At 39.4% G+C, this 24,202-nt stretch overlaps 1 protein-coding gene across 5 annotated transcripts; it reads right to left on the bottom strand.

The window, feature by feature from the left end:
• Positions 1–218: 218 nt before the first annotated feature.
• ARPP19 (cAMP regulated phosphoprotein 19) lies at positions 219–23,717 on the bottom strand. Of its 5 annotated transcripts, XM_033190081.1 has the most exons (5): positions 23,599–23,632; positions 23,309–23,363; positions 13,817–14,033; positions 10,424–10,546; positions 219–5,118 (listed from the first exon to the last, which is right to left on the bottom strand). In XM_033190081.1, exons 3-5 carry the CDS (start codon positions 13,919–13,921, stop codon positions 4,948–4,950), a joined length of 399 nt encoding a protein of 132 aa, XP_033045972.1. In that variant the 5' UTR covers positions 13,922–14,033; positions 23,309–23,363; positions 23,599–23,632; the 3' UTR covers positions 219–4,947. The 5 variants fall into 5 exon arrangements, with proteins under 5 accessions (XP_033045972.1, XP_033045974.1, XP_033045975.1 ...); XM_033190083.1 differs by lacking the exon at positions 13,817–14,033 and having other exon boundaries at positions 23,599–23,717; XM_033190084.1 differs by lacking the exon at positions 13,817–14,033 and having other exon boundaries at positions 23,595–23,693.
• Positions 23,718–24,202: the final 485 nt, after the last annotated feature.

Here is a 24,202-nt window from a genome sequence, read left to right as displayed (position 1 = left end):
GAGGAGCTGAGTACCAGATGTCTCTAGTCAGCCAAGTTGAAGCCCCTCCTCTGTAATGTTTTACAAATAAGATGAAAAAGACTCACAATCTGCAAACATTTAATCCTACCTTACGTACAAAGCCTTTACAAATGAAAAAAAAAAATCAAAGATTACAAGTCGATTTCTTTCTGCATACAGTAATAGTTGAAATATAGAGAGATCAACTTCAGAAAAAAACACAGAAAAACATACCACTTTAATAAGACAACACTGCAAATTAAATCAATAGAAATTAGGTAGATCCATTTATTTTTTAAATACAAGTATAATTTTGGAAAGGGTATTTGACAAATTCAGCATTAACTGCCAACTCTATAGACATGTTTAACAAAAAACAAAACAAAAAACAAAACAAGGCATTTACTCTTGGCCCTTTCAGTACAGGTGACGTGTCCTACTGCATCACAAGTGCTAGTGATGCAGTAATAGATCCAAGGGCATAATATTAAATGTTTTTTTCCGACTGCGATTTAGTTGAAAAATAACATAATACAAACATATATTAACTATCAAGACCACCAGTGATCTGCAGAATACCTAGAGACCTACCTACTTAGAAGGTTGAAACTTAGTAAAACTGTATTCAAGTCAGTGTTTTTATTCTTAGATTAACAATGACAGAATGAGATATCTTTGATTCCAACTTTATAAGGTGTGGTGGGGAACTGAGAGGAGATATTGGGGAAGACTGGCAGTGTGTGCTGAGTTTGACTTGGGAATGTGGCTCAAATTAGTCAATATTGATTAGGATATTGTTTTAGAAAATTTTAAATGTGTCCTAAATTGTGGCATATTGAAAACGATATTAAGGAACAATGATTCATTAGCCCTAAACACAATTTAATGAGTGCCATCGATGGGCTTAAGAAATAAGCAGGGATGGGGGATGGTGAGGCAAAATGAGGTGAAAGAGAAAATGGAAAGTGGAAAATATGCTTGAACATTGGAGAATGTGAAAAGGCCACCAAATAAACTGCTGTAGTTATCACTCAGAAGTGCTCTTCCCATTGGCTACCTGCTCCTGATCACCCAAACACCAATTTTAGAGCACAGAAGCAGTAATCCCCTTTATCTGCAAATTCACTTTCTGTAGTTACCCGAGGCAACCTTGGTCCAAACACATTGCATGGAAAATTCCAGAAATAAACAATTCATGTATTAAATCACAAGCCGGCTGGGCATTGTGGCACATGCCTATAATCCCAGCACTTTGGAAGGCCGAGGCGGGTGGATCACCTGAGGTCAGGAGTTCGAGACCAGCCTGGCCAACATGGTGAAACCCCATCTCTGCTAAAGATACAAAAATTAGCTGGGCATGGTGGCAGGCACCTGTAATCCCAGCTACTTGGGAGACTGAGGCAGGAGAATTGCCTGAACCCAGGAGGTGGAGGTTGCAGTGAGCCGAGATTGCACCATCGCACTCCAGCCTAGGCAACAGAGCGAGGCTCCATCTCAAAAAAAGAATAAAATAAATCACAAGTCGTCCCGAGTGATGAAATCTCATTATCTCTTGCTCTATCCTGCCTGGGATGTGAATCATCCCTTTGTTCTGCTTACCCACACTGTATACTACCTGACCCTTAGTCGCACAGTAGCCGCCTTGGTTGTGAGATTGAAAAAACATAGTTGATAAAGGGTTCAGTACTATCTGAGGTTTCAGGCATCCACTAGGGGTCTTGGAATGTATCTCTTGCAGATAAGGGGATACTACTGTATTACATTTCAGCTTCCATAAACTTTAGTAATTTGGATTAAGAACACAAAGCTGATTTAGTAAAAAGTATCCATAAATATTCAGAGGTATAGTTTTGTTTCATCAAGTAAAAAGAGCAACTAATTCCAACTGTTGAAGTAGTAACAAGTAAAGGCTTCACCAGGCTTTCCTTGATGAATAGTTAAGACATATTTTTAGGTCATCAGCACAAGATTATTGAATAACTTGTATGCCACAAACATGCTGCTTCCACTCATCAAAACAACCCAATAATCCTTACTATTCCAACTTGCTGAGAACCATGTCAGATGTTGCGTTCAAGAATGAAATGTTCCTCAAAACTGTTCTATCAAATGTAGTAGCTATTGGACATAAAACAAGTAATTTATTTCAGACTTGAGTTTTCATGAAGTATTTATCATCAACTTCAGTTTATTCCAACATTAATTTATGATAGGACAGTTATTAAGATTAGCCATTTCTCAGACTGTAACTTTGAAATAATAAGAAATGGACAATTAAGCTCACTAGTCAAAATCTTGATTCAAGTGGTGACACAATAGCTTACAAATGTCTTCAATAAACTGAGCTTTGAGGCAGAACAAAAAAACAGAAAAATCTAAAACCTCTCTATCCCAAGCACCAATAATGGAGGCTAAGCAATTATATCTACAAATCTGTAACGACAGGTCTCTCCTAATGAAAAATCCTGAGATTTAAGCACTGTGACTTACAGAAGGCAGGTTGGCTTAATGAGGAAATTTACTTTTAATAAAAAGACAATCAGCAATATTTTATTTTGGGCACTTAGCATTTCACAGATCCTCAATACGTTTTGAGGTAGGTCAAATATTAATAGTGTATTTTACAAACAAAACTCAAGCAGTTGTTTTGTTACTTGTCCCAAACCACAGGAGCAGTTCTATCATGGTCAGGAATAACATGGTCTCTCTGATCTTTCAGATTAGTCTTTCATGTGTGAATTTAATGGTAATTACTTGCAAATATTCATGAAAAAACCAAAAGACTAGATATAGAAATTCTACTCTGGGATATTTTAAACTTCTTAAATTGATCCTATAATGAGTATATACTTGCTCTCGTTACAAATATATATATAACTGATCTTTACAATTACAAATGAGCACAGGAGTGACTGTGTTGCTTTTCTGCCTTTTGGGGTTAGCACATCAGGAAGATAATCAGCAAGCTTTCCTCAGAGCACTAGGCAGCCTTTAACTGAAGGTGCTATGTTCGAGGCACCATTGAGTATGACTTGGGATCACAGGAGAGCAGGTATATTGATGGAACCAGGATTCAGAAAAGATGCCTGGATCCAAAAAGGGGAGGCTCTCTGCAAGTCGAAGATGAAGAGAAAAACAGTAACATCTCAAGCTACTGATCCTGAGTATCATGCTACAGCATCACAACTACTTGTGACAGGAGCTCCTACAAGAGCAGTAAACTTGTCCCAATAAAGTCTGTTAAGTTCTGACTAACTAGATAAGCCACAAGTAAAACTAAATTGGTATTTTACTAAAGTGACATCTACAGAAGCAAATATCTACACATTTTTAATAGGAGTTGTACCTGTCATGTGAATTACTCTCATTGTCAAAAGCCTAATTCAATTAGCTTGTCATAATCCCTAAAATAATTTACCAAAATTCAGCTCATTTTGACATACGTTCTTGAGCCAGTATTCCGAACTGTTTCATTATAAAGTTCCTTTTATTTAAACAATTGTAGAATATTAGTAATAATAAAGGATCAAGAATAGTTAACTTGAGCCTAGGAGTAAGGTTGCAGTGAGCTATGATTGCAGTACTGCACTAGAGCTCAGGTGATACAGCAAGACCCTATCTTAAAAAAAAAAGAGAGAGAGAGAGAGGTTATCAACTGAGAAATTAGAAGGAAAATGCCATTATTGTGTTATATAAAAGAGTAAGGATATAGACACCTATGCTTCCATATACAACAAACAGCTCAATACCATTTTGAGTCAAAGAACAAAGGGGGAAAAAAAACAGGTGGCAGGGACATGGAATGCGGAGTATTGAAGCCTTTTACTCTAGTGTCTCCAAAATTAAGTGTGGAAGTAAAAAGTTTCTACATTTAAAAAGTTCATATAAATTACATGAATTGCAACTTTCATAAAAATCAAAATGAAAGGTTCTGCATAGGACAAAAGATATGCCTAAGCAACATATCGTATTTGCACAAGGCCACTGAATGTCACGGATATTAGGAACAAATGAAAAGCTTAAGTCTATGGCAGATTGAACTAAGATTTCAGTTTGGTATTCTATAAGCCCGAGATTGTAAACTACTCATTATACAAAAGCTATTAATGACTTACAGAGTTTTGTGGAGGAACTCTTGTGCTTCTGGTTGGCACATTATCTACTTTTTAAGTATGTGAAATTAATACAGACATTTGTGAGAGGTTGTGCAAAACTACTGTATTTACAAAAATGGCACAAAAGTGAATTCAACAGTCAATGCACATGCATACTTCATTCACATCTTCAACAACAAAAGGTATTCTAACTCTACAGAACTGAATTATTAGCTTCAATGGCAGCTGTTAAGCACTAGAGTCACGTAAGTTACACCAGAATGGGCAAATATTGCCCAAGTAAAATTCTACTGTTAAAGCTGAAACAGGTTTAAGGCCATTCAAGTTCAAGCACAGAGATAGAAATCTTTCAGAGCCCCATCGAGTTGTGTTTGAAATATGTGACCTTTCTTCTAACTTGTGGTCTTAAACTTCTGTTTTACAAAATCCAAAAGGTAAATACAGAAGAAATCAATACAACAGAGATTATATTAAATAAGAGTAACATACAAAGCTATAATTAAGACGAAGTAATGAAAGCCAAAACATTAAAATTGTAAAACTTGCTTGTTATTTGTTAGAACCAGTACTACACTAGGAGTTAGGTAATATATACAATTTTTTTTCAAGTAGTTTACTTATGTTGCTCTAACATGTCCTCTTCACCAGTGCACTGTTAAACTAATCAAAAATTCTACACATGTATATTCTACAATAGCAGCACACACTACTGCTACCTGCAAAGCTGTCAGTCTCAAATGACTTAGTGAACGAAAGGAAATAAAAAGTAGATAAGTAACATATTAAGGAGAAATAATGGGAATTAGCAGATTCATGCAGTTCAGCCTTTTAATCAGCCAGCCAGCTTGCTAGCAACAAGGGATGGTTTCCGTTGAGGAAGGTCCTGCGGAGTGGGAATGTGGTCACCAGTGACCTCCGTCTTATCTGGAGCTGCAGCAGGAAGTTGCTTGTTCTTCATTTTTGCTTTAGCCATGTTGTAATCCCCAGAATCAAAATATTTTTGCTATAAGTAAAAAACAAACAAACAAACAAAGAACAATTCAGATTAGAGCTTAGCAATTACTGATTTAAGATGTCGATGCAATCTCATACTGTCAGTACAAGGTTGGTCTAAAAAAATTTAAACAGGAATATGAATTAGATGAAACAGTCTCTGTATTGAGTTCCAGCATAAGTCAACAGCTGAGAAGCCCCCTTCAGACCAGGCACAGTGGCTCATTCTTGAAATCCCAACACTTTGGGAGGCCAAGGCAGGCGAACCACTTGAGGTCAGGAGTTCCAGGCCAGCCTGGCCAATATGGAAAAACCCAGTTTCTACTAAAAAAAAAACACAAAAATTAGCTGGGTGTGGTGGCGCACACCTGTAATTCCAGCTACTCCAGAGGTTGAGGCATGAGAGTCACATGAATCTGGGAGGTGGAGGCTGCAGTGAGCCGAGATTACCCCACTGTACTCCATCCAGCCTTGGCAACAGAGTGAGACTGTCTCAAAAAAAAAAATTAAAAAACCCTCCCCCTCAGGCTTTCTTAAACCATTCTGGTTCTAATAAAGAACCATCAAGACTAATAAAATATTAAGCTATTTGGGAAGTCCCAGACTCAGTGAAATAAAAACCTTTCATTTATTAATGGAACAACCAGGTTGAAACACTTGCTTAAATTATTTTATAAATAAAACACATAATTTGGCTGGGCATGGTGGCTCATGCCTGTAATCCCAGCACTTTGGGAGGCCAAGGCGGGTGGATCACTTGAGGTCAGGAGTTTGAAACCAGCCCGGCCAACATGGTGAAACCTCGTCTCTACTAAAAATACAAAAATTAGTCGGTTGTGGTGGCGTGTGCCAGTAATCCCAGCTACTCCAGAGGCTGAGACATGAGAATCGCTTGAACCCGCCAGGGTGTGGAGGTTGCAGAGAGCTGAGATTGTGCCACTGTACTCTAGCCTGGGTGACAGAGCAAGACTGTCTCAAAAACAAACCCAACCCCCATAATTACAGTTATTAAAACTATTACTTATAGTTTCTGGTATTCTGTCATTTAGAGCAAGTGTTTCTGCAAGAATTTAAATCATATTTATTTGAACTAGAGCAGTTCACCAAAAATTAAGGTAAAAATATAGCGCCGGGCGCGGTGGCTCAAGCCTGTAATCCCAGCACTTTGGGAGGCCGAGACGGGCGGATCACGAGGTCAGGAGATCGAGACCATCCTGGCGAACACGGTGAAACCCCGTCTCTACTAAAAATACAAAAACTAGCTGGGCGAGGCGGCGGGCGCCTGTAGTCCCAGCTACTCGGGAGGCTGAGGCAGGAGAATGGCGGGAACCCGGGAGGCGGAGCTTGCAGTGAGCTGAGATCCGGCCACTGCACTCCAGTCTGGGCGACAGAGCGAGACTCCGCCTCAAAAAAAAAAAAAAAAAAATATATATATATATAAATATTAGAGTAATGAAAGAAATAAACTCACTAGAAATTACTACTTAAAATGCACATCCCTACTCTACACCCCCTCCATTTTTCACATAGAGACACGAAGTATGACTACTGCTTTTTTTAGTTGCCCTTTACCACTAACATGCAAATTGTGATGAGAGCTAAATATCAACCTTAATACAACGAATCTACTTGACTTCTAGAGTGAAAACATAAATTTGCCTGGGTTCTGACTTACACCTATTATGCTGAGCCCACCTTTACTGAGTGCCTGCTATACGTGAGGCACTATGTGAGAGCTAGAGTCAGATACAAAGATGGGACAACAGTCAAGTAAATCAACGATTACAATACTGCCTTAAGTACAAACAGGGCTATATGATGCTCAAAGAAGGGGACTCTAATCTCAGTCTTGGGTTGGCCAAGGAAATAATCCAGATATGAAACAAGGGCTTGGACAAAGGGTGAAAAAAACATAATATTTATGGAATCTTATGCTAATATCTTCAGGGATATTTCACGTGATAAAACAAAATAGCTGGGAACTCACAGCTTAGTATAAGACTGTTGAGTGGCCTCAGGAAAGTCTCATTGGCTGCTTTCCTCCATCATTCTTTGATAAGCCAGACCTGGCCTACGGCCCAAAGGCCTAAGGATAGAAACTGCTTTAATGTATTACTGTATATGTACCATACAGAACAGTAACAAGGAACCCTGGACCAGGCCTTTCTAAAGCTTTCTGCAGCTTCACTTCTGTATGTTTTAAAATGAGCAGACAGAAAAACCTCAGAATTTTGAGGCACTGTATCATATTAAAAAGCTACTTCTGAATTTTGTAGCCTCTAGAGGAGAACAAAGCAGCCTGCCAAATTTCTTATTTCGTCAAAAGCACATACTGAGAAATTTAACACACATGTACATTTTAGGCAGATTTCCCCCCAATGTAATAAACCCAGTTTCTAAAGTGAGTAATTTTATAGTAAGCAAAAGTTCATCACAAGGGGATCTCATTTAACTGTAGATTAGGCTACTCTGGGGGAAAGGAATTAAATTTAGTATGACTAGAGATAAAACTAAAATCAATGCTTGACAATTAGAATTGCCCTAAAAAGGAAAAGTTTACTGCAAAAGGCAGCAAATAATCAAACAGAGATTCAGCAAATATAATAATACAACAAAGATGTCAGAGAAAGAAGTTAATGCTTTAAGATAGAAGTGAACTAAATTAATGTTTCTCAAACTGGGATCCACAGATAACAATGACGATGATATCAGCTGTCTTTAACAATCTCTAGAGTTTGTAATGAAAACATTTAAAAATTAATTATGATCTAGATGATAATCTTATAAAAGCCTTCTCTCACCCAAATTTACAGGCCATACTTAACATCGGCATTTACAACTACACTGACACTAAGTCATCACCTAAACTGATAAAAGTTCAACTTTAAAGCCATGTTTCTTACAACTGGATTCTCTCTTTTCTTGGGACTTCACAACCCCTACAAATATGAAAAAACAAAACAAAAAACAAAAAGAAATAAAAAATGTAAAAATGGGCTACACAGCTTCTTGATATCCCTCCTAGCTCTGATCATCTATGTAGTCATGCATACATGGTCATATTGTTAAAAGCCTAATAGTAACATTAACCTCATAATAACATTAATGAGTACAACACAGGAAGAGACCTATTATAATCATCACATCTAACCAAACCTTCTCAAATTAAGAAGCTACTTAAAGATGCTAAGATAATTTGTCAAGTTTGCTAACTAGTGACAGAGGAAAATTAAAACCCAGAACCTGTGATCCAGAGTTTTAAAAAAATCAAAACTTCATATAAAAGAACTTATTCACTGATATTCTGTTATAATACAGAATCATTAAGGAGCTCACTTCTCAATTTCTATCTACTTATTTCTTGATTCAGTGGCATTTTTTTCCTTCTCAACTATTTATATCTACAACACCAACTCCAAGATACAATGAAATCTGACTTAAAGATACTTAAAAAGTAATAAATAATTGAAGCTAGAGAAAAATTAAAATGACAACTGCCCAAATATTGGAAGAAAGCCTATCAGTCAACGTTATGCTGAAGATGAGCAAAGAAAACACTTCCTAAACAGTAATAATCAAGTCAAAATAATTTAATAGCCAAAGATTAAATAATTTATCTCATAACTAAAAAACACAGTTGTCATTCTACTTTTTCTATTTATCCCGTACATTATGATCTTTATGTTCTAAAATAACCACATAATACTCTATTTTACTGACTTCAACTTATTTAATCATTTCTCTGCTGTTGAATAGTGGGGTGCAACATACTAATTATAGTTATAAGCTATAAGGAGGATCTTCCAATTTGGAAGACTTTTTCCTTGTACTGAATTATACCCTTAGATTTAATAAGACATTATTGATTTGAAGAACATTTTTATAAACCTTAATCCATACCCCATTCTGAAACGAGTAATAATTTTTAATGTTTAAACACAACAAAGAGCGTGTTAGTTTCATTCAACTTCAACCTTAGCAACAGGTATTATTTTAAACATTTTTGTAATTTAGTTATATAAATACTATGATGTAATTTGCATTTCATTGATTTCTATAATGTATAAACATTTTTCTGTTTACTATATTTCCTGTTAAAATCCTTTATCCAGGAGCACCTTAAGTGTTTTTCTTGTATATTTAAAAGTTCCCTTTTGTATATTTAAAAGTTTTTGTATGTATTTTAGATATTAACTATCATTTTTGTAATAACTTCCTTACTTGATTACATATTTCATGGTACAGGAGTTTTACATCTTTATAGATTTGGTGTAATTATTTCTTGTCATCCTACTATTTTAAAGCTGTGAATGTCATTCTTTTATGTAAGATTAAAAATACCATTCTATTTTTTGCCACTGTAAAACAATCCATATGTCACTAGAACTAACACACACACACACACACACACACACACGTTTTTTAAGCAAGCGGCCGATACCAGTATATCAATGTATTTAAGGAGAAACATGATTTAGCATCTCATTCAACAATTCTCTTCTGTAAGTAATATTTCATCCTTCCCTGTATAGTAAATAATTTGAATATGCTTAAGCTGAAGATGGAACTAATTTTTTATGGCAAAGGAAGGGGTACAGGACAATACTTATAGGGAACAAACAGGTCAGCATTATCTCAATCTCATTATTGAGAAAAAATGGTATCTACCTCACAAAACATGGCAAGAATTTGAAAATAATATCTTCAGTAATTTCAACTATGAAAACGAAAATGTTTAAATTGTATTAGAGTAAATCTGTGAAACATATTACATAAAGGAGACAGCTATGCTTTTATAAGTGATCATTTCATCCAAATAAGTATTTTAAGCTTTTGAATGTTGTGTGGGAATCATCTGCAAAAAAGATGTAAGTTTCAAAATATGGGCAGAAGGATAAACACCAGCTTCTGGATAGTGGTTGCTTTTGGAGAGATAAGAGAAAGGGCTCATATTTACATATAGGGCAGGTTTCAACTATATCTACAACAGTTTCTTTCTTAAGAAAGATAAAACTGAAACCAACATGGCAAAATATAAACATTAAATCTGGGAAGGGGTACATGGGTTCTGTTATATCAGCTCTATTTCTACATGCTTTAAATAGTTTATTATTAAAAATGCTAAAGAGTGGTACATTCTCATAATGCTTATTTATAAACTTCAAAATATTGGAAAAACCCATTACAGATACATATACACACACGTACATATCTGATAGAGTACAACGCTATATGCACAGATAGTCATTTCACAATCTGTCAGCATACTGAGTTCGTAGGGCTTAAGTATTTGGAAATTACCCATGAAAACTTACCCCTTTCTGCAAACGTTTCCTTAAGAAATCTGAACCTCCAGGCTTTTGTCCCAGATGAGGATATCTTGCTTTTAATTTTGCTTCTTCTGCTTTCTCTGGACTAGTCACTTTATCTTCCATTTCCTAAAATAATTTCAAATAAATTACTTCTCTATTACAACTCAGTTATTTAAAAGAATTCACCTTTAAAAATCTGGATTCTGAATTCTAGTTGTTAAATGCCAAGTACCACAGCTTCTGACTAAGAAATCAAACCCAGAAGCCTTTAAAACATCTCTATCTTGTTTTTCAAAAGATCCATGTGATAGCTCTATTATAGCTGTGATGCATGTGTAACACCCCACACACTGGATAAAAATATCAAGATAGCTCAGCTCTGAAGTCTTGCTTGCTATTACTTTTCCAGTCATGTATAATACATTTATAGTTAGTCACCTTCTATGGAACTCTTCAGTTCTTTGCCTATATTTAGAGAATCATCCTAATACTGTTAAAATATACAGGATTTTTTTCTATTTATGTAAAATTATGTATGATTTGAAGTTACTGAGATTCTTTACTAAAAACTAACAGCAGCCTACTCATCAGTACATTTTTCTTGAATAAAGATGATCCTGATATTTGTTACTTTTTATAATAAATTTTTAATATTTTTATTATTTTAAATAATAGGCCGGGCGCAGTGGCTCAAGCCTGTAATCCCAGCACTTTGGGAGGCTGAGACGGGCGGATCACGAGGTCAGGAGATCGAGACCATCCTGGCTAACACGGTGAAACTCTGTCTCTACTAAAAAAAATACAAAAAAAAAAAACTAGCCGGGCGAGGTGGCGGGCACCTGTAGTCCCAGCTACTCGGGAGGCTGAGGCAGGAGAATGGCATAAACCCGGGAGGCGGAGCTTGCAGTGAGCCGAGATCCGGCCAGTGCACTCCAGCCTGGGTGACAGAGCGAGACTCCGTCTCAAAAAAAAAAAAAAAATAAATAAATAAATAAAAAATAAAAAAAAAAATAGAGATGGGGTCTTGCTATATTGCCTAGGCTGGTCTTGAACTCCTGGGCTCAAATAATCCTGCCTCGATCTCCCAAAGTCATAGGATTACAGGCATGACCCACCATGCCTGGCCCATCCTGATATTTTTAAAGAAGAAAAACATCAGTTTTTGTCAATCCTCACATCTATGTATATCACTGCCTAACTCTCCCCCATGTTTAAAATGACAAACTCTGTTCATGTCAAACATCCTATTCTTTAATATATCAAAAACCTGTTTCCTGTCAGAACTATCAATTCTTCAGTCTATTCACTTTGAACAACAGTTTTGATTTATTCTGCTTTCTTTCAAAGTGCTATATTTTATAGGGAAGGAGTGTTTATTACTTCATGGCAAGTACTGCAGAAGAATGAATCAAGAAAAACAGGCTGGGCACGGTGGCTCACTCCCGTAATCCCAACACTTGAGGAGCCGTGGGCAGATCCTTGAGGCCAGTAGTTCAAGACCAGCCTGCAATATGGACAAAACCCAATCTTTGTAAAAAAGTTTAAAAATTAGCCAGGCCATTGGTATGTGTCTGTGGTCCCAGCTACTCAAAAGGCTGAGGCAAAATGACTGCCTAAGCCCGGGAGGTTGAGGCTGCAGTGAGGCATGATCATACCACTGCACTCTAGCCTGGGTGACAGTGAGACCCTGCCTCAAAACAAAACAGTGAAGGTAAAAAAAAGAAAAGAAAAGAAAAGAAAAGAAAAAAAAAAAGGAAAGGAGGGGGAGAGAGAGAGAGAGAGAGAGAGAGAGAGAGAGGGAGAGAGAGAGAGAGAGGGAGAGAGGGAGAGAGGGAGAGAGAGGGAGAGAGGGAGAAAGGGAGAGAGGGAGAGAGAGAGAAAGGAAAAGCTGTCCTGAAATAGACAAACCAGGCAGCTGGCAAGGCACATTTTCTAAGTAATGGACTCATTTCTGCACATTAAATCAGCAAATCACATACATCTGCCTATCTTGAGCCTTCTAGGTTACTTAGGAATAGTCAAAGCAAACCATTTATCTATCTAAGAATTGGAAAAAAATACTTTATAAAATGTTGGCATATATTATTATATTCATATATTAAAAAAAAAGAGAGATGAAGATCCTGTTTCCCTTCCCTTTGTACCCACAGGGGGGAAAATTACAGGTCAGGCTATATTGTCCAGGCTGGTTTTGAACTCCTGGCCTCAAAGCTATCCTCTCACCTCAGCTTCCCAATGTGCTGGGATTATAGGCATGCACCACCACGTCCAGCTTTCAAACATGTTTTATAATCAGCTTCATTCATTTTATATATTATCAGTATTTCATCCTGAACTGCTTCTTCATTTGTTGTTAGATCTTCTCTTTTTCAGTCTTGGAGAATTTTGAGAAAAAAGCTGCTGCTCTCAAATACTGTTTTCTGTGGAGCCTCTTTTTATGCTGCAGATTCATCCATTTATGTTATCTCTTTACAGTGGCCACATCATTCACTCACTTGACATGCACGACATTCAATTATGTGCACTCAGCCAGAAATAGAGAATTTAAATAGTAGTGGTGAGTCTACCAGTCATTCCATTCAAGAAGGGTATGCCCTAGAGAGGTAAAGTGTGAGGTATGTGATGCAAACCTGCCATTCCCACGTTAGTCTCTCGTTGGGTATCTTGCAGAGCCTAAGTACATCATCATTGTAGTGTTTAAAATCTCAGCCCGTACAACACAAGCCTATTACCTCAGCTAGCACTCAACCTAAGAATCACCCTAGCCATCTAGCCATCTGTTCAAACACTGTACATAAAAGTGACTACCTGCTCAACTGAGAATTGATGGGGCAGTCTCCAATATGATTATGCCTTCTCTAGAATTTTGTCAAGGGTGATTTTAGTTATATGTGATTTTTTTTCCCCTTACTAACATTAGAACCTAAGCCCATGTAAGATATGACCACACCATATTCATCACAAAAGCCAGAGAAATAAACATAAATGTAAGATTACCAAGTTTAATGTAGGAAGGCAGGCTGAGTCACTGCACAGCTTCACTGTGGCTCAGCCCTCACTGCAGATACCTACTGCAGCCCAAGGGTGTTCTCAGTGCTGCAGTTTAGAAGTGGATGTGGGAGGAGAGGCCTACTCTTGGGTTTCCCTGCACAGCTGGCTTCAAATAATATTGGTTGAAAAGGACCCCCAAGCTAATTGTCACCTTTTAGTCCCTGCACCTTCAAATTAAGGGTGTTACTGGAGTCCTACATTTCCAATAAAAATTCAGCTTTCTTTAGCCTAGGAAATGAGACCTCTCCACTTCTTCCTTTGATTTGAAATAGTTCTCCAAGTCTAACAGTTCCCTGAATGCCTAAAACATTTTCAAAGGAAAATTGTATGTAGGTAGCAACTTACTCTAGTTTCCAGTGTTTCTGCAGGTTTCCTCCATTTGATATATAAAGGAAAATACCTTGTACACAATCCTGGCATTTCCTTATTTTCTCTTTTTTTTTTTGCCATGATGGCCAGGCTGATCTTGAACTCCTGACCCCAGGTGATCTGTCCGCCTTGGCCTCCCAAAGTGCTGGATCACAGGCGCAAGCCACTGGGTCCAGCTGCATTCTCTTGTTTTCTTAATAAGGAATACATTGATATATCATATTAAGCATGCTCAATTAAATTAAAAAATGTTTTGGGCAAAACAGCATCTATGAGCTGCAAATACCATTTATATTTAGAATGAATTTATAATATGTCTTCTTGAACATTCTTGCCATAGCACAATTGAAAGCCCCTGCTAGCTGCAACTTCCTAACTGGATTCAGAATTTCAGTTGGATTTAACACCAAAAGGGGAAAAGATGACCTAGTCTAGATTTTTTGATGTGGTAAACACCATTAAGACATCCACAATACTTTTCATGACTCCTACAGAAACATTCTACAGAGGTAGGTAGTTCTAGGACCTTAATGATAAGTTAGTTCAAGTGCTTGGACATGCATTAATATTCTGACAGTTACTGAGTTTCTATTAGGTTCTGCCAGATTAAAAGGCATGAGAGAAAGAATCCATTCTGCTCCTGGTGATGCCACCACCAATAGCAGACAGCAGTCGCCCCTGTGAGCTCCCACAGAGGGACATATCGCAGATAAACAGGGGCTCTAGTAGCAGATGATCGTCTGGTCCATGGGAGCAGACGATCATGGACTCTGAACAGTACTCATCCTTGCAGGGTCAAAGGCTTTCTGTAATCCTTACCTCTGGAAACATCATCTTCCTCTCTTTTGTTCCTCTATTCCTTCTAATAATGTGTAACCTTATTCCCTAAAAATCATATTCCTTCCTTTTTAAAACATGCAAAGTGGTTTCTGCTCCTGTCTCCCAACAGGACACTGAAAAAAGCAGGTAAAATAAGCGATTTATCCATACAGTCATGTTCAAAAATGCAAAATAGAATATAATTTGATGGGACTCCATGTTTCTGGACCTCAAGGGAATTCCCAAACATTTACTTAAGCAAGAATGAAAACAAAGGGGAGATAAGCAAATAGTTATTTATTTGCTTATTTTTTCCAAAAAGAATCACAGAAAGATTAAATCATAAACTAGTCAAACTTTGGGTTAAACAGGTTAGGATGTAAGGGATAAAGGACAGAAATGACTATTACTAAAGAAAGAAATTGGTATATATATACATATACTGGTAACAAGTCAATATTGTAATTTTAATGTCTTTATCATGTAGAGGTAAAAAAGGAAAAAAAAATACTTTATAACAGTACCATATTTTTAGTTTAAGTGTTCTATGGTCCTGTATAATTTAGAATAGGGCTTATAATCTTAATTTTTACATCTTGTTTAGTTAAGAATGCATGAAAAACTTAAACGAGAAACAATTAAATAGCAGAAATAAAAAGGAGTGTTGGGGAGAGCAAGAAAGGAAGAAAAATTTAAAAAATTTTAAATACCAAAAAGAAGCCAAAGGTAAGGAGAAACAAATCCCAATATGTGAATAACCACGATAACTATACTGAAGCAATAAACTATCCATTTAAATCCAGTAGCTGAATTAAAGAAAAAAAAAAAAAATCTAACCACTTGTGGAGCACACATTTAAAAAAATCTAAACAAGGACATAGGTTGAAAGTAAAAAAGACTGAGGGGTAGGTGATGGTGGTGACATACCAGGCAAATCCTTACCAAAACAGAGCTAGCGCAGTGCACCTACATTTTTTTTTTTTTTTTTTTTAAGATACATGGTCTTCCTACGTTGCCCAGGCTGGTCTAGAACTCCTCGCCTCAAGCAATCCCCCTGCCTTGGCCTCCCAAAGTGCTGGGACTGCAGGTGTGAGCCACTGTGCTGGACTGTGCCACTAATAAAATGGCCTGAAAATATATAAAGCAAAAATTGACAGAACTATAGGGAGCAACTGACACTATGGAATTCAACACACCCTCCTTACTTATTGATAGCTATAAAAGATAAAGTAGTTAAGATACTTGATTTTACTTTTACACCTAACAATTAGGGAATACATATTCTTCCACAAGCACAAATGGAAAAACTGACTTATACTAGGCCATAAAGCAAATCTTAACTATTTTCTTCCAGACCACCATCTATGACTGCAATTCATTAAAGTCAGTAACAATAAAAAAATTATAAATCTCTAATATTTAGAAATTAAAAACATACTTCTAAATAACTCCTGGTTAAAAAAGAAAGCATGAGTATTTTAAAAAATAGGAGTTCTACACCTACCTGGCAACACAGTAAGACCTCGGCCTTTACAAAAAAATTTTTTTAATTAGGTAGGTGTCGTAGTAGATGCTTATATGCCTATAGTCCTGGCTGCTTGGGAGGCTGAGGTGGGAGGGTCACTTAAACCTACCCTGGAGACAGAGCGAGATCCTGTTTCTTTAAAAACAAACAAACAAAACCCTACACATACCAAAACTTGTGGGATATAGCAAGTATCCCTCAAGGGCTTATATCAGAAAAGAAAGCTAAATCTCATGAGCTACGCATCCAATTTAAGAAGTCAGACAAAGAAAGGAACCCAAAGAAAATAGAGAAATAAAAAAGCAGAAATTAATGAAAAAGATAAAATTGAAAGGGCCAACAAAGGGGATGGGGATGACAAGCTTAAGAAGTTTTTTTTTTTGAGACAGAGTCTCACTCTGTTGCCCAGGCTGGAGTGCGGTGGCATGACCCTGGCTCACTACAACCTCCACCCCTCCCCGTGCCGAATTCAAGAGATTCTCCTGCCTCAGCCTCCTGAGTAGCTGGGATTACAGGCACCCACCACCGTGCCTGGCTAATTTTTGTATTTTTAGTACAGATGGAGTTTCATCATCTCGCCCAGGCTGGTCTTGAACTCCTGACCTCGTGATCCACCTGCCTCTGCCTCCCAAAGTGCTGGGATTCCAGGTGTGAGCCACCGTGAAGAAGCAATTTTTATAATTCAAATCTGGTTTTGAAGTTTTATTCTCCAAGAAGTCTTTGTGTTACACAGCAATTTTACTATATTTTAAAAATAGATGCTGTAATGTAAGTGGATTTACTTAGGTAAGTAGCTTCTAAATTGATAATGGGGTCCGGAGAAGGCAGAATTCTGAACTTCTGGCTATTGGCTACAAGTTGGGAAAGGAACCCCAGGATATGGTAACACAGATATATGTTTACACACAGATACATGTATACGATGTATCCAAAACAAAAACTAAAACCTTAAGAACAGTATTTTTAATAATAGTTATTATCTTGGCATGTGCATTTTTGTGAAATGTACAACTGAAATACATCAGAAATTCTTTCTGTGAATAGGTGGAGTATAAGTTATAAATACATACATGTAAAAAGGACATTCAAATAACTAAGGATTATTTTGTAGTCCATTATACACTGAGCATAATTATGTCTCAATGACTGTTACTACTTTTCAGCCTTTGGCAGAGGAGAGTTACACAGCAACACCAGCAATAAAAATCTGATCACTCTAAGCAAATTCTCCTCTATCTGCTCAGCAGTATGTTCACCGATGCACTGATTGATGAATAACTGAAAGGATTAATGAAAGCCAACAAATGCTTTGGGATATTGCCAGGAAGGTACCAATACCGTATCAAGCTCTATGGAAAATTACTGTTGTCATTCTATTAAGTCCTTGCTTGCCCAGTGTCTAGCATTTAATGAATGTTCAATAAAAGTTCACTCATCTGAATGAAAAAATACAATGTACTTGTTTCCATAAAGCTATAAAGCTAAGAAACTCTCCACACTTGAGGATTTCACCATCAGCTCATCTTTAATATTTTATGTTATAGTCAAACACAGCTTCAGGATTAAAAGTTGTTAAGTATTAAAAGTCTTGCACAAACAAAAGAAGCAATCCTAACAAACTGCTGTATAGCAAACTGCTAAGACAGCTAAGAGAAACACTTAAAAACTTTTCTGACGTTTACCTCCAGATTGTTAGGAATCGATGGTTGCAAAGACCAAGGGTGCTTGATGTGTTCACTCTGAATAGAAACAGAAAACATGGATGTGGCGGTGGCTCACACCTGCAGCCCCAGCTACTCGGAGGCTGAGGTATAAGGCTAGGTGAGCCCAGAAGTTCAAGGCTGCAATATGCTATCATTGTGCCACTGCACCCCAGCCTGGGCGACAGAGCAAGACCCTGTCTCAAACATAACAAAAATATTCTTGAGCCTTTAGGTAACCAAAAGTAGTGTCAAAAGAGCCCCTGAAAATACCAATATGAACTCCTATTTTTAAAATACTGGAAGCATCGGAAAACAATTTATATCTCTTTATGGTTGATATATTAAAATAATTTAGATAAAGGTTCTTTTCCTCTTCTACCACTCATAAAGGCACCAACCTGTATCTTTTACCTGACAATGTCATTGACAGCTTTACTGTAGGTATCCTTTCCACGACATGTTAGTTTGGTGAGTCTTACAACCTCTAGAAAACCTGCTATTGAGATCTTAAAAAAAAAAATTAAGGCTACAACACAAACGAAAAAATATATACACACATCCCTGTAGTTTTGTTCAAGAGATCTTAAGTGGGTCTAAGCTAAGGTTTTCATCTTACCATGGTCTATTCTTCTTTGTGGTACTAGCATTGTCATTTGTTTTGAAATAGTACATCGGCAAAGGTTTTAACAGAAAAGTTCTGAGAAAAATCCATTCAACCATTTTGTAAATAATGTCAAGCACAATGTTGAGTGCTGTGAGAGAGCAGACATACAAACCAGGGTCCCTAAGCATAAGCTGCTCACAGTGCAATTAAAATTACCATCTCTCTTTTTTTTTTAGACAGGGTCTCCCTTGGTCACCCAGTGGCGCCATCAAAGCTTACTGTGGTTTTGACCTCCTGGAGGTCAAGTGATCCTCCCCTCAGCCTCTGGAGTAGGTGGCACTACAGGTGTAGATTTATTATTATATTTTAGAGATGGGGTTTTTCTTTCTTTTTTTTTTTTTTTTTGAGACTGAGTCTGGCTCTGTCGCCCAGACTGGAGCGCAGTGGCCGGATCTCAGCTCATTGCAAACTCTGCCTCCCAGGTTCACACCATTCTCCTGCCTCAGCCTCCCGAGTAGCTGGGATTACAGGCGCCCGCCACCTTGCCCGGCTAGTTTTTTGTATTTTTTAGTAGAGACGGGGTTTCACCGTGTTAGCCAGGATGGTTTCGATCTCCTGACCTCATGATCCACCCGTCTCGGCCTCCCAAAGTGCTGGGATTACAGGCTTGAGCCACCGCGCCCGGCCTAGAGATGGGGTTTTTCTATGTTGCCCAGGCTGGTCTCAAACTCCTGGCCTCAAGCGATCTTCCCACCTTGGCCTCCCAAAGTGCTGGGATTACAGGCATGAGCCACCTTGCAGGGCCAGAATTATCTGTTTTAAGTTCCCACTTGCCTCTTCTCCCCTCCAGGTCTAGTACACATGCCTTAGCTTACTGTTGATAGATTCATGAGCTCTGTGCTCAAAACTTCTAAATGTTTTGTTTTCACTTCAGTGGTTATCTTAAAGACAAATATAAGCATATTCTGCGGCATCTGAATCACTATGTTGCATCTAAGTAGTGCTATGTGGGTTCTGCATCTGAGCTTTCTTGCACAAAGACTCAGCAGGTTACTCCAACTGTTCAAGAAAATGAGAAAAGAATGGAGCTGAACTTAAAATGTGATTGTATCTATGACTCTGGAAACTCAGTGACCTCATAGCTTACTCTTAAAGTGAACTGAGCCACCACATGGCCTAGGGGAGTGTTTACTTGACAAACTCAAAAACTCCCTTAACTTTTAACAATTGCTGTCATATTCCAAATACATTGGAAACTTAGTTTCAGCAAAATACCAAGCACACAATCAAAAATTTAGACTGGCTTTGCTTGTATTTAATCTATTTTAAATTTTATTTTTTTCAGACAGAGTCTCACTCTGTTGCCCAGGCTGGAATGCAGTGGCACGATCTCTGCTCACTGCAACCTCCACCTCCCAGGTTCAAGCCATTCTCCTGCCTCAGCCTCCTGAGTAGCTGGAACTACAGGTGTGCGCCACCACACCCGGATAATTTTTGTATTTTTTAGTAGAGATGGGGTTTCACCATATTGGCCAGGCTGTTCTTGAACTCCTGACCTCGTGATCCACCAGCCTCGGCCTCCCAAAGTGCTGGGATTACAAGTGTGAGTCACCGTGCCCGGCCAAATTTTATTTTATTTATTTATTTTTTGACACAGAATCTTGTTCCGTTGCACAGGCTGGAGTACAGTGGTATGATCTCAATTCACTGCAACCTCTGCCTCCTGGGTTCAAGCAATTCTTGTGCCTCAGTCTTCCGAGTAGCTGGGATTACAGGTGTGGGCCACAGCACGGCCTTTTAAATTTTTAAAAAATATTTTTAAAGCAGTTCACTATAGCCTCAAACTCCTGGTCTCAAGTGATCCTCCCACCTCAGCCTCCCCAGTAGCTGGGACTACAGGCCTACAGGCATGCCACCACACCTGGCTAATTTTTATTTTTATTTAATTAAATTAATTAATTTTTATTTTTTTATTTTTTTTTGAGACGGATTCTCGCTCTGTCGCCCAGGCTGGAGTGCAGTGGCCGGATCTCAGCTCACTGCAAGCTCCACCTCCCAGGTTTACGCCATTCTCCTGCCTCAGCCTCCCGAGTAGCTGGGACTACAGGCGCCCGCCACTTCGCCCGGCTAGTTTTTGTATTTTTAGTAGAGACGGGGTTTCACCGTGTTAGCCAGAATGGTCTCGATCTCCTGACCTCGTGATCCGCCCGTCTCGGCCTGCCAAAGTGCTGGGATTACAGGCTTGAGCCACTGCGCCCGGCCAATTTTTTTTTTTTTTTTTTTTGAGACAGAGTCTTGCTCTGTCGCCCAGGCTGGAATGCAGTGGCATGATCTCGGCTCACTGCAAACTCCACTACCCGGGTTCGTGCCATTCTCCTGCCTCAGCCTCCCGAGTAGCGGGGATTACAGGCACCCGCCACCACGACCAGCTAAGTTTTGTACTTTTAATAGAGACAGGGTTTCACCGTGTTGGCCAGGATGGTCTCAATCTCCTGACCTCGTGATCCGCCCGTCTCGGCCTCCCAAAGTGTTGGGATTACAGGTGTGAGCCACCGTGCCAGTCCTATTTTTATTTTTTGTAGAGACAGAATCTTACTGTGTTGACCAGGCTGGTCTCAAACTCCTGGCATCAAGCAATCCTCCTGCCTCAGCCTCCGAAAGTGCCAGAATTACAGGCAAGAGCCACCATGCCTGGCTGTTTTAGTTTTAGAGTGGTACACAAGTTAAGAGATAAGAGTTTATACTTATTTTTTATGTTTGTACATATTTAATTGTATCCTAATACAAGATAGGAATCTATCTGGTTTTCTTCTCTTACCAAGGGAGCACACACCACTCAAGATAGAGAAAGTGACTTAGCTTTTACTCCATGCAAGGCCCAGCTATCTACCTTAATTCTTTAGAGGCAATAGGCAACCTACCAGTAAACTATAAAGGTATTTTTAGCTGAATACTTTGGCTTTAAGTGGAGGGTCAATTGGGTACACAGACAATAACTCAATTTTTTAGGTCATCAAACTGATCCTTCAAATAGAAGAAACAGGTGATTTGGCCCACAGGAACACAGAAGTGACTGTGCACATTTTCTTCATGGTTAGGTACACTATCCATGCCACAGCCACTTAGCATTTACAGTCAATCCTGAATTTAAGAAGGAACATTATATTCCTAACATATTTTGGTTGATTTTAATGACAGCAGCTAAAACCAAAGCACCTTAAATGTTTAATGTAGACAATCAATAAGAGAAAATGTTCAAGCTACCCTTAGTATTGTTAAAAGATACATTAGGCTTTTCCAAGTAAAAGTATTTACACTCTAGAAATCAACACTGCATACTTTAGCAACACACTAACAGAACTTATCAAAGATAATTACACAGCACACTACGGTGCACCAGAAGTTAATGCTAAGTTTGATGTCAGTGTTTAAGACAAAACACCACAGACAGGGACTTATTTTTTAGGGTTCCTAAATTTCAAGCAATAATGAACACAACAAGTATTTTTACAATAGGCAGGTAATACTTAATATTCCTTTTAAGATTGCAATCTTCAATATTTGTATTTTTTGTCCCCCCCAAATTCATTATTTTGGTAATGTGTTAAAATATCTATTTTCACTGGATATTCTCAAATAATGTGGTAATTTGGACTTTTACCTATGCTATACGTTGTTTTCTCGCTTTTCAATTACTTTAACATCCTAACAGAAGCACCCAACTCAAGAGAAGTTAACACGGTTTTAAGAACATATGGAATGGCCTTAGAACACTAATCCAATTCCCAACTTAATTAGGACATAAGCGCAACATTAAGCAGAAACCCGCACGAAGGTCAAGCAGTAGACCAAAATCGTATTTAACGACAACACAACCTGATTTGTAAGAAAAATTGTTGATAAACAATTTAGGAAACAGGATACCTCGGCCATTTCTCACTTCTCGGCCAGTCACACCTACCTAGGAGAGCAGGGCGGTGGAAATAATTATAATGGGAGAGACAAACACTAGCCTAAAAAGAGAGTCTTGATAGTCATAATTTGAACCACACTAACACTCCTGGCCTATTCCCCTACATCAGGAAGGCACAAGTGCGTTTTAAAAATATTCCTATGTTTCCAATAAAACCCTGATTAATTTCGTGAGTAAAATTTTAAAATTCCATCCTTTCGATTTTTAGTCGAGTATCCTATCTGAGTCCCATTAACTGCAACCTTTTCTGGCACAGACTGCGCTGAACACTACAGGTGACTCACCTCTAGGCCTCACCCCGCCATGGGAGGCAAGCACCAGGATTCCGCCTTTACAGGTGAAGGCACTGAAGGCCGGACTGTACCCACTGACCATGGTTACAAGGGTTGGCCCTGAAATGCCAAGCCCGGCCCACATCGTGGCCTCACACGAGGCACTGCCTTTGGCGTGAACCGCACGCTTACAATACAAGTAGTTGGAGAGTTCTTCAGAAAAAAAAATCAAACTTCCTAAGCAAATTGACGCTCACAGAAAAACTTTAGGCTCTACGCCCAGACTGCGTCCTGGGCGCTCACGTAAATGTAAGCAACTGAGGAACACCGAGACCCACGGAGGTGTTAGAAAAGGCACGATTCAGAGTAAATGCGGGGCACGTTGGAACTCCCAGTTTGTCGGCGCACCAGCCAGTGACTGCGGGAAGCCAAAAGTGGGGCGCAGGCGCCTCGGCCCCGCACGCAGGGCGCGCCCCTCCGCCCGGCGGGAGCAGGCCGCCCGCCAGACCCGGCCCCGGCCAGGGCCCAGAGCCCAGGGCCCACGCCCCACGCCCCACGCCCCGCGCACTCACCTTCTGCTCCTCCGCGGAGGCTGCCTCGGGGATTTCCGCAGACATAGTGCTCCCTCTGCAGACGAGACGCCGGGAAAAGATGCGATTAGCGGGTGGCCGAGGCCACCCGGCAGCCTGCCGCCTCAGGCCCGCCCGCCGCCCGGCCCAGCTCTCCCAGCGCCCGCCGGGCCGCCTCCGCCCGCAAAAATGGCCGCCGCCTTATGACGACACGGAGCCGCGAAGCGCTCCGCTGGCCAAGGCCCTCGCACGCCGGAGCCCGCCTGCCCCTCCCGCACCGCGCCCCTACCTACTTGACCCCGCTTCTCCCGCTCGCTGTCGTCCAAACACTTCCTTTTTTCCTTCAAAGGTCGCCGCTCCCGCCTCACCTCACATCCGTCTGTGGCTGCCTAATGCTTCCTGGGAATTGTAGTTTCTAAGTGGAACCGCCTTTCCCCGCCCTTTCCTGCTCACTCTATCCCCCTCGTTCTAGGAGCTTTTTGTTTTACTCTTTCTACTTAACCAGCCTCGCCTAGTTCTGTTCTCCTCGCTCTCCACTCTGTAGCCATACAGGCTGTCTTTTGGGCACGCCAAAGCTCCTTCCTCCATTCTGCCACGCCTTCACATCTCCAGTCTTACCTCTCTGCCTCAGAACCTTTCCTTCCTAAACCTCTACACTAGGCCAGAGCCACCTCTTAAAGGCCGTCACAGCTCTGTACAGTTCCTCAACAACACGAACTGTATCATTAGACAATTGTCGTGACTTTAGGTCACCTTTCCTGCTCAGATAAGCCACACCAGGGCAGAGATCTCGTCTGTAATTACTTATATTTTACTCTGAGGGTCCAGCACTTCCTGGATAACTAACGAAGCAATTCAGATTCATTTGTCCACTCCCAGGGGGTCCACTCCCACAAG

This window comes from Trachypithecus francoisi, unplaced genomic scaffold (assembly GCF_009764315.1).
Source record: "Trachypithecus francoisi isolate TF-2019V2 unplaced genomic scaffold, Tfra_2.0 Lachesis_group3, whole genome shotgun sequence".
Classification (NCBI taxonomy): Eukaryota; Metazoa; Chordata; class Mammalia; order Primates; family Cercopithecidae; genus Trachypithecus; species Trachypithecus francoisi.
Note: the sequence above shows the minus strand (reverse complement) of the source record. Positions and strands in the feature narration are given on the sequence as shown.

What these genes read in the sequence shown, in the direction of transcription:
- ARPP19 (XM_033190081.1), bottom strand. Translation starts at nt 13,921, where the DNA reads ATGGCAAAAAAAAAAAGAGAAAATAAGGAAATGCCAGGATTGTGTACA. An exon ending in CAGAAACACTGGAAACTAGA is followed by an intron (nt 10,547 to 13,816) that starts GTAAGTTGCTAC and finishes AAATTATTTTAG; the next exon opens with GAAATGGAAGATAAAGTGAC. An exon ending in GGAAACGTTTGCAGAAAGGG is followed by an intron (nt 5,119 to 10,423) that starts GTAAGTTTTCAT and finishes TTTTACTTATAG; the next exon opens with CAAAAATATTTTGATTCTGG.